This window comes from Hemicordylus capensis, chromosome 3 (genome assembly GCF_027244095.1).
Source record: "Hemicordylus capensis ecotype Gifberg chromosome 3, rHemCap1.1.pri, whole genome shotgun sequence".
In the NCBI taxonomy this organism is placed as follows: Eukaryota; Metazoa; Chordata; class Lepidosauria; order Squamata; family Cordylidae; genus Hemicordylus; species Hemicordylus capensis.
The window spans coordinates 234,832,701-234,849,787 of NC_069659.1; the positions used below are offsets into that span (position 1 = coordinate 234,832,701).

General features: G+C 42.1%; 2 protein-coding genes across 7 annotated transcripts in view; one reads left to right on the forward strand and one right to left on the reverse strand.

Annotated features, from left to right (window-relative positions):
* Nucleotides 1–868: 868 nt before the first annotated feature.
* Nucleotides 869–8,079, forward strand: PCBD1 (pterin-4 alpha-carbinolamine dehydratase 1). Of its 3 annotated transcripts, none has more exons than XM_053306051.1 (4): nucleotides 869–1,020; nucleotides 6,036–6,167; nucleotides 6,877–6,957; nucleotides 7,586–8,079. In XM_053306051.1, exons 1-4 carry the CDS (start codon nucleotides 1,018–1,020, stop codon nucleotides 7,682–7,684), a joined length of 315 nt encoding a protein of 104 aa, XP_053162026.1. In that variant the 5' UTR covers nucleotides 869–1,017; the 3' UTR covers nucleotides 7,685–8,079. The 3 variants fall into 3 exon arrangements, with proteins under 3 accessions (XP_053162026.1, XP_053162027.1, XP_053162028.1); XM_053306053.1 differs by lacking the exon at nucleotides 869–1,020 and adding an exon at nucleotides 1,148–1,166; XM_053306052.1 differs by lacking the exon at nucleotides 6,036–6,167 and having other exon boundaries at nucleotides 878–1,020.
* Nucleotides 8,080–8,376: 297 nt separating this feature from the next.
* The window catches only part of SGPL1 (sphingosine-1-phosphate lyase 1), a 60,870-nt gene continuing 52,159 nt past the window's right edge, over nucleotides 8,377–17,087 (reverse strand). For all 4 annotated transcript variants that reach the window (XM_053306049.1, XM_053306046.1, XM_053306050.1 and 1 more), the window contains exons 10-14: nucleotides 14,783–14,932; nucleotides 13,859–14,097; nucleotides 12,184–12,330; nucleotides 10,864–10,984; nucleotides 8,377–10,660 (exon numbers count right to left, since the gene is read on the reverse strand). In XM_053306049.1, coding sequence (XP_053162024.1) covers nucleotides 10,517–10,660; nucleotides 10,864–10,984; nucleotides 12,184–12,330; nucleotides 13,859–14,097; nucleotides 14,783–14,932 — 801 coding nt within the window. In that variant the 3' untranslated portion in view covers nucleotides 8,377–10,516. The remainder of the gene's footprint in view (nucleotides 10,661–10,863; nucleotides 10,985–12,183; nucleotides 12,331–13,858; nucleotides 14,098–14,782; nucleotides 14,933–17,087) is intronic.

Here is a 17,087-nt window from a genome sequence, read left to right on the forward strand (position 1 = left end):
AAACAGGTTTAGGATTAGGCATCACAATTGCAGTCCTATGCCATTTGGGAGCAAGTCCAGTTGAATGTAGTGGGATTTCAGAAAGAAGTTCCATTGAGTTCAATGGGCTTGCTCCCTAAGTGTAAATAGGATTGCAGTCTCACAGCTTGAGCCCAGGAATGTTTATTCAGAAGTGAGTAAGCATTCCTAAACTCGGATTGTAATCCTATTTACATTCAGAGAGCAAGTTCATTGAACTCAATGGAACTTATTTCTGAACTAAGCATGCATAGGATCTGGCTGCATTATTCCAAGCTTATGTGCACCTACTCTGGAGAAAGCCCCATTGAACTCTGTGCGTCTTACTTCTGAGTAAAAACAGAATTAGGTAGTGAGCTACAAGCGACTTACAGTGCAATCCTTTGGACGCAAGTCCCACTGTGCTCAATAGGCCTACTCGCAAGGAAGTGAGCATATTATTGCATCCTTCAGCGGTAATCCTAAACACAATTTCTGCCCGACCCTGATCCTAGGCATGTTTACATGAAATCCTATTCCATGCATGTAAATGTTTTTAGGGTCGCAACATAAGAAGTACCTAATTCGACGATTCATATATTTATATATGACTGCAGCCTTACTCCAAGACCTAAGTCACTGAAAAGAGTGACTCTTACTTCTGAATAAGCATAGGGCCGCGCTGCTAAATCACATATTCGAAGGCTATAAAACTGATTTTATTTTGCATAATGAAGGAAAATTGGACGATTCCCCAATCGAAGTCCCTACGCTATCCAGTCAAAAGAGTAGCATCGGAAGCTAGCAAATTCGAGATCCCTCCTCTGCTTCCATGGCATTGGCTATTCCTTAAAGACTACGGTTGTCATTGGGTAGTTTTCTCACAGCGGCCGCTCCCTTTTCTGCTGACGCAACAACGCAAGGAGTATACTGAGGCTCAAAGCTGCAGCGGGTGTGCGATTATTCGCCTGTTGCTTTCACAACCTGGCTGGGCTGGCTGTTAGTTAACTGACCGCAGGCATGGTAAGTTAGAAGGCGCTTCAGAGTTTGTGGTGATGGCTGGGGAAAGGGTTGATACCGAAAGCTAGTCAGCCTGCCTGGCGTACAAGAGGAAGTGGTGGAGGTGGAAATTACCCAGTGATATGTTTGTGAGTTAATAAATAACGCAGGTAAAACACTCTGCCCTGTTAAGGGTAGCTGTGCTTGTGGAGGGACTTATTAATATTTATAAATATGTCAGCCTTGCATTGCAGAAGATCGCTATGCAATAGCTGCCTGTACTCCTGTGAACTATGCTAACGCGGTCACGAAACAACACAGGGTAATCTCCTATGAAATCACACACTTCTTATTCTAGCAAGGTGGGAGCATACAGTACTCCGTGGAATAGGTTGGGTTTAAAACTTTATTAGTAGGTTCTCCAGGCTTGGAATAACAGGCTCTGCTTCTGAAATATACACTGACAAAACATTAAACAGAGATGCTTAAGTTAAGGTAACCAGTTTTAATTATGCTTTCATGTGCAGAGTTTTGGAGAGGCGTGGTGCCTTACAGCTGTGTTTGGGTCACTTTTTTGCCACCCCCAGCTGAAGACTAAAACGTTGTTGCTATGCCTTTAAAAGTTCCAATTAACTAGACAAATAAACTTCTGCTGTATACCTGAGTTGGTTTCTGGGCATCTGTTGTCTATACTGGATTTCAGGGAATTTTAAAAACACAGCATTGTTGATACCCTAAATTACTTCCTTCAGTTTGCTATAATGAGAAGCATGTGTTCTAAAGACCCGTAGAAGTCATGAGAAAAACATTAAATTTTACACTGAAAGGCATCAAGCATAAAATCAGATCTTGGGACACTTAAAGAGATCTGTTGATGATATGAAGTGAGTTTAGAAAACCCATTGCTGTAGATTGGCACAGGAGAAATCAAGATTGTTGTCATGGCTGTTGGCTCAAGGGAGGGAGGGTATTATTATTATTACCTATGAGCCTGCAACTGAAAGTTAAACATATAGATGATGGTTTGCTACATGAACCAAACGTTCAACTGAAATGCCCGTCAACTGTAGTGTTGGCATACAGTCGTGGCTGGGGGTGATGGGAGCAGTGTTCCCTCTAACAGGGATTCCTAGATGTTGACTACAACTCCCAGAATCCCCAAGCAAAAGCCATTGCAACTGGGGTTCTGAGAGTTATAGTCGACAACATCTGGGAATCCCTATTAGAGGGAACACTGGATGGGAGTTGTATTCCAATGCCATCTGGGAAATGAAGACTGGGAAACCCTATTCTAGACTGCAGTGATGGAGTTGCCACTGGCTACCTTATTTATTTTTATAATAATATATATTTTATTTTATATATTTATATATATTTATATATATTTATATCACCCAAAACTTACACCTCTGTGGGTGGTTTACAACCTTGTAGTAGAAACCTTGTTTCTACCTTGCAGAACTGTTCAGAGAGTGTCTGCCTGTAGGGTGTGTTGTGCCACCAGCTGCTACACACCAGCCAGCGTGGTGTAGTGGTTAGAGTGCTGGACTAGGACCAGCCAGCGTGGTGTAGTGGTTAGAGTGCTGGACTAGGACCGGGGAGACCCGAGTTCAAATCCCCATTCAGCCGTGAAACTTGCTGGGTGACTCTGGGCCAGTCACTTCTCTCTCAGCCTAACCTGCTTCACAGGGTTGTTGTGAAAGAGAAACTTAAGTATGTAGTACACTGCTCTGGGCTCCTTGGAGGAAGAGCGGGATATAAATGTAGTAATAATTATTAATAATACACACGGTTGTTCCTGTGCCTATAGAAGGGCAGGGCCATATGGAAGATCTCTCATGCCCAACATCTGTGCTCCTTATTGGATGAATGGCTCTCAGCTTCTTCTTAACTAGTTATGAACCTGTGTCTTTAATAGCAACTCAACATGCCAAAAAGTAACAGGTGAGGACGTCTCTGGAATGAAAAGGAGACCAAGATGGGAATCTGTTTAAATACTTTTGGCAGATCAGGCTGCTTCTAAAATGCCTAGTCACAGGGGCAGTAAGAAAGCTGGCCATCTATATATATATTTCTCCTGGGTGTGCCCAGGAAAAATGTGTCCGGCAGCCCAGCTGATTGGCTGAGCTGCAGGGGCGCCTGATTGGTCCTGGCGCACACCCAGGAGAATTATGCGAGGCGGCGGCAGCCATGGCCGGGGAGCCAGGAGGGCCCGGCCGCGGAGGTGAGGCGGCGGGCCCGGCGGCGGGCCTGGGGCCGGCCAATGTGTGCATTGTATGACAAGATGGCATTGAGTAGGTGCTGCTTTTGTGCAGTCTGTGCAAGGAGGAACCCAAATGTTTCTATTTGTTCCCTTCCCCATGGGAGGAAATCTTAATCCCATTGAAAGAGAATAAATGTATCCCCTGCTTAGTCATCACTAGCTTATCTCATTTTTGACATAGTGCAACCTAAGTGATACATGAGGTACTGTGGTGCAATTTCTCTCTGTTGAAATTGCATCACAGCGTTAACCCCCTCACATGTCAAGAGCCTGAGTCCCACCTCCGTCCCCCCATAAGTTTGAAACGGATGTATTAGAAAACCCTTCAGATCCAAGCTGCAGCACTGGCATTTTCAAACATTAAACTGGAAGAATCACATCTGCTCTCCTACATGATGCTATAAGCAGCATTCACTTGTGTTATTAAGCAGAATGCAAATTATTTAAATATTCCTCCATCTGATAGGGAACAGCTCCCTCTAATTTTCATATTAAATGCTGCCCCGCTCTAGTTATGCAGTTCTGAGTAGGGAGGACAGTAGCTGACACTGATGGCCTCCTGACAAGCCAGCCTGTCTCCTTCCCTCCCTACAGTTGCTAAGAGACCTTGAACAAGCTTATCTAGTGATCTCACTGAAAGGGCAATGGCTGAAGTTTATTGTGCTGAGCAGTGTTTACTCGGTGTACCTTGAAATGCTCAATTCTGGCTGTTACCAAGGCAATGGAAGTGAGGTGACTAACCTGGAAAATAGAAGAACCTCTTTTGGGGGACTCCCTGAATGTTGGGAGGCCAGATCACAATGAATTAGTTATGTTCTACAAGGGCTGATTAAAATTCTGTGGACTTGCTACTCTAAACCAAGCGATCCACAACAATTCTAGTCTTGTGAAGGTTTTCATGTGTGGACTAACATCAGTCTCGAGCCCCCACAACTAAAGTTAATTAAACATCAGAGCCACAAAAAATAACCTTGCAGTGGAGGGAAATGGCACCATTAGGTCTGTCCTCTGTGTACTGGACTGGTGTGGAATTTGCAATTTAAGGATAAGATTATAGGATACTCTGAACAGGAGCTCACACACATAATCTTGGTAAACCTTCCTAAGCTGCTGATGCATCCAGGCATCTCCAAAAGAGTGGCTAGTCCAGATAAAAAGGAATTGCCAATACTGGAAGAACAAGGTGAACTGAAATGAGGCAAGACCATAAACTAAAAGATGTCTACAGGTATTGCATAGATACAAAATGCATATAAACAAAGTTGGTGTAGTACACTTATAACATCACATGCACGATAAACTGGAGAGAGAAACATTGGGCAGGGCTCTTATTAGTGAAAACCACAATTCACTAGTAATGCTGCTTTGGTGGTTATAGTGAGCTACACCCAAAGAAGTTGGTGGGGGCAGGGGAAAGTCCCCTAAAAGAGCAAAAACACACACAAAATTTTAGGCTGGGTGCAGAGCAGGTAGTTCTAGAGAGAAAAGGATTTAACAAAGCCAGTGTAAACCTTTTGGCACAGTCTTTTGTCCCCAGCAATAAATTGAGAACCTCTAAGAACACAGCCATTATGGTCAGGAAGCGCCAATAATTAACACTGGCTGAAAAAAGTAGCTGACAGACAGCCATGTCTCCAACTGGAGGATGAATTAGTTGGACAGGCTGTGATACTTTATCTCTTGACCTTAACAAAGAACTGCCCTTTAAATATAGCTTGGAAGTGGCTAGTTGGGGTCACGTCCCTCCCCTTCACAACACTTTGCAGAAGACAGCCCTTTTGAGCACCATGGATTTACAGGGCAATTCCTCAGCAACTATAGTATTTCCCTTTCTCCCCTCCCTCACTTTCAACTAATAGGAGTCACAGAAAATAATATTCTGTGTTGTGCAACAGTTCCCCTTCAAATGAAATCTGGGGCAGGAGTTGTAAATGTTTCTTCACCAAAATATTTGTGGTATGGAAAATGGCAGGAATCATGGGCATATTCTGAGGAGACTGCCTGTCCCTCTCAACAGTCAGAAAAGTTAAGACAGAATTAAATGAGGCAATAGTCCCTTAGCCATTAAGCAAGCAATATGCTGGTTAATGTGAAACAGATCATTTTTTTCCACTCATAAACCCTGGGCCCTTCTGGTTAACTTTTCCAGAGAATTGCACTGTGCTTTCAGAGAAGCCTTTCTGGCTGTGGCAAGGGGGATTGGGAGAACACACAACCCTCTTCAGGTGAAAGCAGTGTGTGTTTGTGGATGCTGTTGTGCAGGTTAGGAAGGCTGGTATTCCATAAAAGCCAATGGCATGACAGGGCCCTCAAAAACTATAGGCTGGACTGGGCAGTAAAATACCTACAGAAAGGATTCTGGTGCCAGAAGGTAACTGCAAATTCACTCAAAACGTTTGAGATCAAAGGGTGTGTGTTCTTTCTGACATGGATGATAAGCAAAGCCCTTCCCATTTCTGAACCTCTCCATGACTTTGTTTGTTTTGGGAGCAGGGAGGCAAGATTTTCCAGAATTGTACAGAGCTGGTTTGCAGGTGCATGTTCATTGCTTGGTACAACTGTCAGATCCAATACACCACAGAGCAAATTTTCAGCCATGATACTTCTGGCTGAAAGTATAGTTCACAGGCTCTGCATTGTCACCGGCTATGTGTGATTTTTTAAAAGCTGGAAATCATACTTTAGATTTATTATGAAAGTGTGCCTTCTGTATAATCATACAAATGAAGTTGTACAGTACTTAGATACACAGCCAATTCAACTTTTTCTTTTCTAGGCAGGAAAAGCCCACAGACTAAGTGGTGAAGAGAGGGAACAACTGTTACCAAATCTCAGAGCAGTAGGATGGAATGAGGTGGAAGGCAGAGATGCCATTTACAAAGAGTTCCATTTCAAGGATTTCAATCGGGTACAGAACACCACTAGCGTTCTTATGGCTTTTCTGCAGGGAAATCTTAGACAGTTGGCACCTGTACGTCAGTTGGGGTGTACAATATGCAGGTCTGTACTGTTTAGGTGGCATACTGCACCACTGTCAGATCAGGAGTTTTTGGTGGTGTGTGTGTACACACACACACACACACACACACACACACACACACACACACACCACTTTCCAGCAGAGTTCTTAAAGCAGTTTACATAGGAAAAGGAATGGACATAATTCTAAGAAGTTTCTAAAAGTGCATTTTATACTGCTTTAGGATAGCCTAGACCAAGGTTTCTTAACCTTGGGCCCCTAGATGTTGTTGGCCTACATCTCCCATCATCCTCAGCCACAAAGGCCATGTCCGGGGATGATGGGAGTTGTAGGCCAACAACATCTGGGGGCCCAAGGTTAAGAAACCCTGGCCTGGACCATTCTGTACCACCTTTCTCTACTAAAGAGTTCATGCAAAAAAAAAAATTAGCAACTAAATTTTATACTAACATAGCCCACTCAAATGTATTGAATTCAGCCTCTGTTGTTTGTTTCATGGCTTAAATCGTACTCATTTTAAATTGAAAATAATAGTTATGCAATGGCTGCTTTGGCATAGACAGAAGTGAACAGGAGTAGATATTTGAATTGAAAACTTGCATGTCTTCCTAAACTGTCTCTTGCACTTTATGGGCAGGCCTTTGGATTTATGACAAGAGTAGCTCTGCAGGCGGAAAAACTGGACCATCATCCAGAATGGTTCAACGTGTATAACAAGGTAAGGAAGAAAAGTTGATGCCTATATGGCGCAGTCCAACTAAACCATAGAAATGTGTGCCCCTGTCCCAGGAGTGCTAAGTAATCACACCACTGCCAAGACAAGAAAAGCAGGAGAGGGTGTCTGTGTGGAAGAGGTGGGCAGAAAACCCCCATCCAGCTGCCTTTATCCCATCCAACAGTTGAGGCTTTGTGGAAGAATGAGGTTGCACACTCTTGTTCCTATGCCTTTTTTAGGGCAATTACCCTTTCCTGGGATATATATTGGAGTCTTGTTCACCTCAGCTGCAGTATGTAACTTGCCTCTTAGCTTGAAGTGGAATGAGGATCTTCTCCATTGCAGTTTAAAATAGAGGCTTTACTGCTTCTCACTGCAGTTGAAACACCTTGGAATGCCAAATTCAAACTGAACCAGTCTTTTCATCTTTGTGGCATAGTCCAATTATCTCTAATTTGTATTGGTGAACATGGGGGAGAAGAAACTGGCAAGTGATTGTGTGTGCCTATACTGGTGTATGACTTATATTCCAGGCAATTCCCAAGGGTGCCCACACCCTTGCTGAGCACTTCCTGTAAAAACACTTAAACTGACAGTTGAGCACTAATGAGACAACTCTTTTATATTGCAGGTTCACATAACCTTAAGCACACATGAGTGTGTAGGCTTATCTGAACGAGACATCAACTTGGCCAGTTTCATAGAGCAAGTTGCAAATTCTCTGTCTTGAAGTTGCAAGTATGTGGACCTAAATCACTGAACCACCCCTACCAAACTTTTCTTCTGGCTGAGAGGCAGTTCCCAGACATCAGATGAGAGATTAATTTGGTATTGTTTCCCAGTCATTGAAAGAGCCCACCCTTAACTGTAGCTGTCTAATTGACCAACTGTACGCATTGATGAAGGAACCAGTGCTCTGCAGTCTTGCCCAAGCCATTGCATTCTTTCCTTTCCTTTGTCAAAACTGTCTTGTGGTAGAGTTCTTGCATCTCAATATCTAGTGTTATGCTGTAGCCGTTCAAGCAGTATTATATCGGCACACTAAAAGGTTACCTGTGGTGCAGTTAGCTATAAAATGGGATTCAATGTGATTTAGATTGTTTACAATAAATTTTAATCTTATTACTCATGTTTATTACCTTATTTTGATTTATGAGCACACTTCAGAATACTGTTAGTGACCCCATGTCTTAAAAGGTTCTCTCCTACACTGTGCCAAAAAGAAAGGCATTGTATGCCTTTAAGAAAACCTAGGCAGCAGACAGTATACCTGGACAATTTGTACAAGACTAAACAATATTTCAGGAGCAAGAACTCCAGTAGCTCAAGTATTTCAGCTCTTAAAATGCAAATATTACTGGCGAATACAGCTTTGCATTTAAATGTCTAATCCTGCATGAAAAAGTTAATTTAAAAGTTAGGTGTTTCAAACCTAGGGAGACTTACTTTATTATGTATCAAGAATATACTTTCAGAATTAAAGTAAACATCAGCATTAAAGTACCACAGATCAATAAGGCAAGTGTCTTACTTGAAGTTCTTAAAATGGCTGACATCCAGACTGATGTTGCATTTGCAACAAAGATGCACCCATGCAAGAAGGTCCTATAGCTGAGCAGATGCTCAGTTACTTCATTGTTTATGCTCTTGGTATGCTTGCACAAGCACTGCATGTGTGCAACAAGGATAGTGAATCACTTTGCATCAGATATGGACTGAAGAAGAACTTCACAGCAGGAGTCTCAACATTAGTCTGAAACACAAGCTCCTGACTTAGCTGGTGCAACATTAGTCTGGACATTATTTGGATTGAAACTTCAATCCAATCCAAAACAGGAATTCGAAATGGTTGATCTCATTAACTTGGGGATGGATTATACACAAGGCAAGGATGTGAAGTTGTCTGAGTAAAACTTTCCCTTAAACTATGTGGGGGTCTATCTGCATCTTTTGAAAAATACAGTAGTCTGTTTACTACTTGAGTAGTGGCATTGAGTTGCTTTGTATATAGCATGTTCAGCACTGAAGTAGAAAGTTAGCTATGAAGAGCTAGACAAATATTCCTAGAACTCGCAATAGTGAAGAGTTAACAGAACAAGCAATTCCGTAGCAAAGGCTAAAAAAAATTGCAAGAATTCACAAATACATGTCTGAATATGCAACAATTACAGAAACAATAGGAAGTAATACAACTCGTGTGACTCAGTGAAGGATGCAGTGGTACACAGAAATGGCTCAAGACCCGACTCAAAATGGTACTCCACCCTCGCATCAAGCCTTGAATCAAGCAACTGTTTCCTGCCCTTCTTACCCTGATCATCACATGAAAACTTTTGCTAGTTTCTGGAAGGAAACAAATATGGGAGAGTCAAAATGTGAATGCCACCAATCTTCTAGGCAACAGATAGAATAGAACTTCATGATTGTGATATGGCTATCTATAAATAAGGTTGGCTCAGATAATCTTCTACATTGAGGGTGGAGTGTATTATACCTGAGGCTGACTTGTCAGTGAGGTTATTTTTTGGGTTAGTACCATAAAGGAATCACCTAATAATTGATTGAGAGTCTCTTGCCTTCTTCCCAGAAAACATGCTGTCAGCATTAAGGCAAATCAGAGTACTCTCTTTAAAATGTGCCTTGCAGTCAATGCAGCACAAAAAACAAGGTAGAGATCATCAGTGTGTGAAGCTAAGGGCTCCATTGTACATAAACAACATTTTAAAAGCTAACTTTAGTGCCATAATTGTATAAAACAATTCTCAGCAATTAGTCAGGGCTTGAATAGCTCACATAGCTGAATTTCTCAAGAGAAATGGGTACCGAAGTAACTTGCTAACACTGCTGTCTGACTGCAAGTATTTTAAGCTAGTACAAACCCTTAAACTCTGAAACAACCATTTTGTCACTTAAATCTTCTGTCGATGCACAAGACTAGTAGGATTGTGGGTGACACTGTAAAAAAATTCAAGGAAAGAGGAAACCAGCAAGACTACACCATACTAGACATTGGCAATCAAAGAATACCTTAAGTCTCCTTCCCCTATGCTAGTGGCTTAAAATCCAGAGCACATTCCCATCTGGTGATCTGAAAAATGCAACTATGGTCCCCATCTTCAGTTTTTCTCCCCAGTACTGGAGAGGGTTTTACCATCCAAGCTCTTCCAATGGCTGACTTTTCAACACTTAAAAGAAAAGTCAATCAAAATCGGTCCAAGAGAAAGAAAGAAATAGATTTCAAAACCGTGAGCATGAAAGATTATAGAATGAATGTGCAAAAGCCAGAAATATGGCTTCCTTTGAGAAGTAGCTGTGGCAGTGAACTAGCACGGAGAAATACAAAAGGGTAATGTGAAGGTGACTATGTAGTTATAAACTCACAGTGACAGCCAAGAAAAAAAATTGGGACCACAGCCTCTCCTTATCTTTAACCAGAAATGAAACTGGTATCAAGCTGCCATGTGACCTGCACCTGCAGTAAGAACAATTTCCCAATGAAGTTTCCCCCCCAAAGTTCTTTAGAACACCACCCAGCAGCTGAAAGGCACAAATGATGACAGAATCAGCAATGTCCTGGAGAACCATTCATGTGTGTGTCTGCTGAAGAAGGAATGTCTGTGCTGTACAGGCAGTCTATGTAACAAGACGTAATCTCTGCAATCATGCTTCTGTCAGGAACGGCTTGTGCCATGCCATAGACTGCACCCTATAAATCAAGCAAAACACAATTAGTAAACTCCTGGTCTGTTTTAACACTGCCTTTTTCACTGACTGTTTTAAATCTTTATGTGAGTTGCTCTGATTGTTTTACTTTTTAATACAAAAAGGCAGGATATGTTTCAATAAATGTGAACAGAATGTATCCCCAACAAGGCCTTTCTACACATAGCCCGGAAGTTAAGAGCTTACCATTCCAGTGGTCTTGGCTTTGGGGTCCTTCATGATCTCAGAGACAGACCCTCTAATATCATTCAAGAATAGTTCTGCCACACCAGGCTTTGTATGCAGTAGTGTCACGGAAATATGAATACTAAGGAAGAGATGGACAGAAAGCATTATCTTATTTTACGACAATGAGAAAGGCCTTTTTATCACAGAGATTTGCATCTAACCTTTATTTTTGAGTACTAGCAGATCCTTTGAAAACCTGGAACATTTTCTTTTCCCCCACCAAGCCTATATACGGAATACTCAGGCGACTTGACTCTGGATGTTACATTATGTAAACCTCTGGATGTTACATTATGTTGCTTGTGCATCTGGTTCCCTACTGCTTTCCAAACATCTAGAGCCACTAGGAGAGGCATGCTGCTTGCTATCAGGTCCTACTATAATCCACAGAACAATGACACTTCATAACAGCCATTTCCATGTTCTAGTATAAACATACAGAAAGTGCTGGAATGACTTTCCCCCCTTTATAAGTCACAAAGCAGCTTATACACCATAGTATCATTTCAAGGTATTGTCAAGTCTGCATCACTATATTTCACCTTCAAACAATTTTGCTTTCAACTGTAAATCCCAATATCTGAAAGCTAGGGATCACCAACTTCTACCTCCTAGGGGGCTACTCTATTGGGAGCCAGAAGGGCATTTTGCCACGCACTCCCAACAGGTGCACTAAGGTCTATAACAAATTTGGACCTACCTGAGGTATTAACCAGTTCATATGCCTGGGAAGCATGAGATACTGATGGGATTGGAACAAATATGCTACCCAGGAAGTTCCCTCACAAAGCAAATTATCTGTCTTGCCATGATGTGAATGAGCTAGCAATACAGTAAGACATAAGTGAAACACAGAGGGCATTCCATTACTTCTCCAAGTACCACTATGGTAAAACACAAAACTCAAAGAGAAATGTCAATTAAAGTATGGATTCTGTCTCCTCCTTTGCAAGTGAAACTATGTACAAACGTTTTAATTAACATTTAATAGAGCCACTAGAAACCAGATAAAATTGTTTGGAGAGACTTAATCTAGCCCTCTTGTCCCCGTTTGGTTAGTCTTGGTCTCCTGAACACCACACATCTTCTGAATACTATTTAAGGTTGACTCTTACCTTCATTCTCACCTACCCCTCCCATTGTGTAAACCTGGAAGTTTTAAGTATGCACCACAGCAAGGCAGGATGCGTTGACTGGAAAGGCATTCCTTGACCATTGTTCATGCCTCACCCACCAAATGTTGGTAACCAATAGATCCCAGAAACACAGTGGACACACCTTGAAGGGAACTGCAGCACATTTAAATTCCACCCTTTAGCTGTTAAGAAGTTCAACAACTGATATATGTCAAACGTGTCTGATCCAAATGCGATGACCGATACCTCAGGTTTTCCAAAGACAAAGATGTTGTCAATTTTCCGCAGTCTTAAAAACAAAAGTTTGAAAAGTGCATTCCATATTGCCTTTTGAGACTGACAAGATACAAGATGTACATATTCCTTAGTTACTTTTAATTCTGGTAAAAAGCATTTAAAAGTCAAATCCAGATTTGCATGTTTCTATTTTACTTATATAGTTAGCTTATCTTGAGTTCAGGGCACTTAAGCGAGTGCTTTCTCATCCCACCATCTACCAAGATCATGCAGCAGGGAGGTCTGGTTACCATTGCCATTGAGAGGTCTGGTTACAGTTTGGTGGCAATGTGGGACTGGGCCTTCTCTTTGGCTGCACCGGGGCTTTAGAATGCATTCCCTGTCAATGTAAGAGCTTCTACATCTCAGGCTGCCTTAAAAAAAAAACACCCTTAAGATACACCTGCTTTTTCAGGCTTTTTGTTAAAAATATTTTTAAACTGTTTTCATTGTGTTTTATTCTTGTATTTTAAACAGTTGTATGCAGCCTGGAGCATACAACTTATGTTAAATTGTTTATAAATGTGACAAATACAATAAATCCTCCCTTAAAAGAGTGCAGAATTAAAAGTGCATGAAGGTGTCCATGGGTGGTAGAATTCCAAGCACAATTAAAATCAGAATTCTAAAGGTGCTGGGCCTCTGCTCATCAGGGTACTCTAGGACAAAGATTCTACTAAACATAAGTCTTTCCCTTCATTTACAGAAGGACAGAAGAACCAGTATGTTCTTACAAAAAAGTTGTTGCCTCACTAAACCTAGCAAACCATTAGCAAATACATTTCCTGAAGGAGTAAAGAATCTCCATAACAATAGATCTAGGAGGGCAGTCAAAGTCAAGTCTGCATTCTCAGAAGATCATGCATGGAATGGAGAGAGAAAAGCTTTTCTTCCTCTTTCATAACACTATACCAGGGGTCATCTAATGAAACTGATTGCCAGAAAATTTAGGACTGACAAAAGGAAGTACTTCTTTACACAGCAAATAATTAATCTATGTAATTGTGATGATGGCTACCAGCTTGGATGGCTTCAAAGGGGGCCTAGACAAATTCATGGAGGTCAGGTCTCTCTCAGTGGCTAGATGGTTATAGCCTACCTCCAGGTTCAAAGGCAGGATGCTTCTGAATACCACTTGCAGGGGAGCAACAGCAGGAGAGGGGGCACACCTTCATCTCCTACTTGTGGGCTTCTCAGAGGCATCTGGTGGACCACTGTGGGAAACAGGATGCTGGACTAGACAGGCCTTGAGCCTGATCCAGCACAGCTCTTATATTCTTATGATGCAGGTTGGCTGCCCATGCTCTAGTTACACATTGAAGGAAAAAGCTGCACTTTTGATTAGGGTTTTCTATTCTCTGAACTTTCCTTTTAGAGGACCTCTAATCCAGGATCCTTCTGGATAATAAGCATATAGGTTAGCCTTCCAATAATGGTTGCTTGTGATCTCTAGTATCTGAGCCCCAAGTGGTAAACAGCTGCAAAACATCCTAAAAGAGCTGAAAGGATGGCCTAAGAAAAAGCTGAAGCTTTCTACTTACCCAGATTCAATAAACCGTGCAGTTGAAATTATCTTCCTAGTGGCCTCCACATAACCATCTTCTCCTTTGTACATCATAGTTGCCCAACAAGCTGCAATGATGCCTCCAGGTCTGGAACCAGCCATGGTGGGGGAGGCATAGATTCCTCCTTGCCAGTCAGGAGCAATGAAAAACTGGTACTGCCGATAATTGGCATTACGGTACAATATGACAGAGGAGCCCTTTGGAGCATAGCCATACTGTGAAAGAGGAGATGGGTATTCAAGATGAAAAATAAGAATACTGTATGTGCTTATATAAATTCCCCCACAAGTCTTGCAAAACATCAATTCTGTGGACAGATTCAAACTTCTTTTAGTGAAAGCCACAGCACGGAACCACCAAATTAATGAATTTCATAAAATCATCCCTGTTAAGAGACGCTTACCATTTCTTTTTCAAAGGGGGAGTGCATCAAATGCACATATGACAACTTGCTTAAAAGACTGAAGACCATGTTCATTCCCAGTGCCAAATATTCTGTATTCTGAAGATGAATGTATTCAATATTCTAGCCATGTTTACTCCTTTCCATTCTGTGCTCCTCATTAGAGGGAAATTCTAACACTATATATGTGCATCCCTCCCTTCATTCTCATACCCTCATCTAAACAGGTTTGCTGAAAAGTTGTTCCTATTAATTTTACTGGAATGTACTTACAAGTATGAATGTTTGGAATTGCAATTTTAGTCATATTCTAAAGGCATAACAATGGTAACAGGACAATGTCTTCCCATACTGCACACAGTATGGGAAGTTAACATAGGGACTTCTCATTTGGGAGCAGCTAACTTCTCTATACAGCTAACATATCGAATGCAGTTTAGAGACTGAACAATCCATTCAAGCTTATTAGAGTATCAGATAAATCTCCTTTGACTCGCCTTGTGGGTATCTACGGAAATGCTGGTAACTCCTTCCACTCGGAAATCAAAGCGATGCTGTAAAGGGAAGCCTGCCTTCTCCATAAAGACAATGAGAAAGCCTCCCAAGCAGGCATCCACATGGAACGGAATCTTATATTTCTGTGCAAGCTGTATGGAAATAAAAAAATAAACTGATTTAGTTTCTTCAGCTAAACAAAAGGAATAAAAATTAACTTCTTGCAGAGACTGAGCCTCAAAGTATCAGAGTTTACATTTCATATCTGAAAAAGGCCAAACGTTCTTCCCTAAAATACACCATCTGTGGGCTGCAAGAAGGAGTCCTCACCAATGGTTCAAGATTCTAACATTATCTAAGAGATCCTCCTATTTGTAATTTCCAGACTATTAACCTCTTTAATCCCATTGAAGTCTACTAGCAACAGATCTGTATCAATGCAGGATTGCTTCCAATCTAAGGCGGTCTACAACGAATCATCCTTCCAAGGGACAATGTTCTTCCTCAGAGTAGCCCTGAATTCCCTCATTGGGGAAGTCTGGCTTGCTCCTCTGTCACCTGCAGAATGCTTGGACATCTCAGGTTTAGCATACATGCTGCAGGACACTTAAGCAGGAGTATGAGGAGGGAGCTCCCTCCGTGCAAGAGTCTCACATCCAAACATACACCCGAAAGTGCTACATATGGAATACCTTCCATCATCAAAGCCTCCATTGTCTATTAGACAATCAGAACTGATGCACAGACTACAATATCCAGCCCAGAGCCGTATCATTCAAATAAGTCAAATGTGGCTCCACAGATGGGTGGTGATTTTGGCAGAGGGTTTCTGTAGACATGAATCAGTGAAAGAAAGGAAAGCTGCAACATGAATGTCCACCAAGTGGTAATAATCAAGCTTCTTGCAACTCCTTTCCAAGATAAGGAGTTGTATTTAACGACATCCAAACTGAGCCACAGCAGCCATCTTTGCAGCTACTCTGCATGTCCTCATTAATGCTATACACTTTGTATTTATGGCACTTTCAGCAGTGCAAGAGACTGGATCTGAGCTTACATCTAGGCTTTCTTTTGATCAAGCAGGATAAAAATCATCTAGATCTAGATCTAGATCTAGAATACACTAAGGTTGTACGTGGCAAGCCCCACCCACACAGTGCAGTTAACAAAACAGAATCACCATGGTGATTGGGCAGTGGGGATTCCATATGCAGATAGGGAAGAGAAGTGGGGAGCCAGGGAGTGAGAGAGAGAGAGAGCAGTGGGGAGAGCCCAAGTGAGCGGTGAGTGGGGAAGAGAGTGAGCAAGCAGGGAGTGAGCAAGCGGAAGGGAGGGTTGCGTAAGCAAGCAGGCAGTGAGGAGGGGGCAGCTGAGAGTGTGTGGATGATACTGAGAAATAAAGCAGGGGCTGTGATGGGGGGGCAATGAGAGCAACAAAGTCCTAGCACACACGTGATCTGTGCAGGTTCGGCTAGTTTATTTGTGGCTAAGTGCCTTTCCACACAAAAAAAGAAAGAAAGCCCCAAAATCAGAGAATTTAGGGGTTGGGAGGCACTGCTAGAGAGCAAAGAATCAAGCTCTGCTCTTGATCCCCTCCAATCTGACTTCTGGCTCTTCTCTCCACTTAAAAAACCCACCAATTTTCTTATTGCCATATCAAAATATTCTGTAATTCTTCTTGACCTCTGATGCATTGGAAACAGTGGATCACTCTCTCTTGCTTGACTCTCTCTACACCAGGCCTGCTCAACTTAGCCTCCCTCCCCCCAGTGGTTTTTGAACTACAACTCCCATAATCCCCAATCAGGGACCAATAGCTAGGGATTATGGGAATTGTAGGCCAACATCTGCAGGAGAGCTGAAGTTGAGCAGCCCTGTTCTACACCTTGAGAGTGTAGAGTGCAGAATGCCTTCCTCAGTTGGTTCCTTTCTTTCCCATCTAATTGTTCATTCATTGTTTCCTTGAAGGGAAGTTCTTCTTCCTTTCCCCCCTCTCCTGTTCTTTGGCTTCTTGCTATTCTCTCCCTGCATACTGTGCCTGGATGACCTCATGTAGTTTTATGGGTTTCACTACCACCTACATGGTGACAATATCCAGATCTACCCCCAGAATCTTCTCCCTGCATCCAATTCTGCCTTTCCAACTGCCTGTCCGACATTTCAGTTTGGATGTTTCATTGTTGTCTCAAGCTCAGTATGTCCACAACAGAACTTCTCATCGTTCCTCCCAAGCCCTCCTCTCCTTATCCATTGACAATGTCACTATCCGTCGTGTTGAACAGGCACAAAGTCCTGGCTCTATTGTTG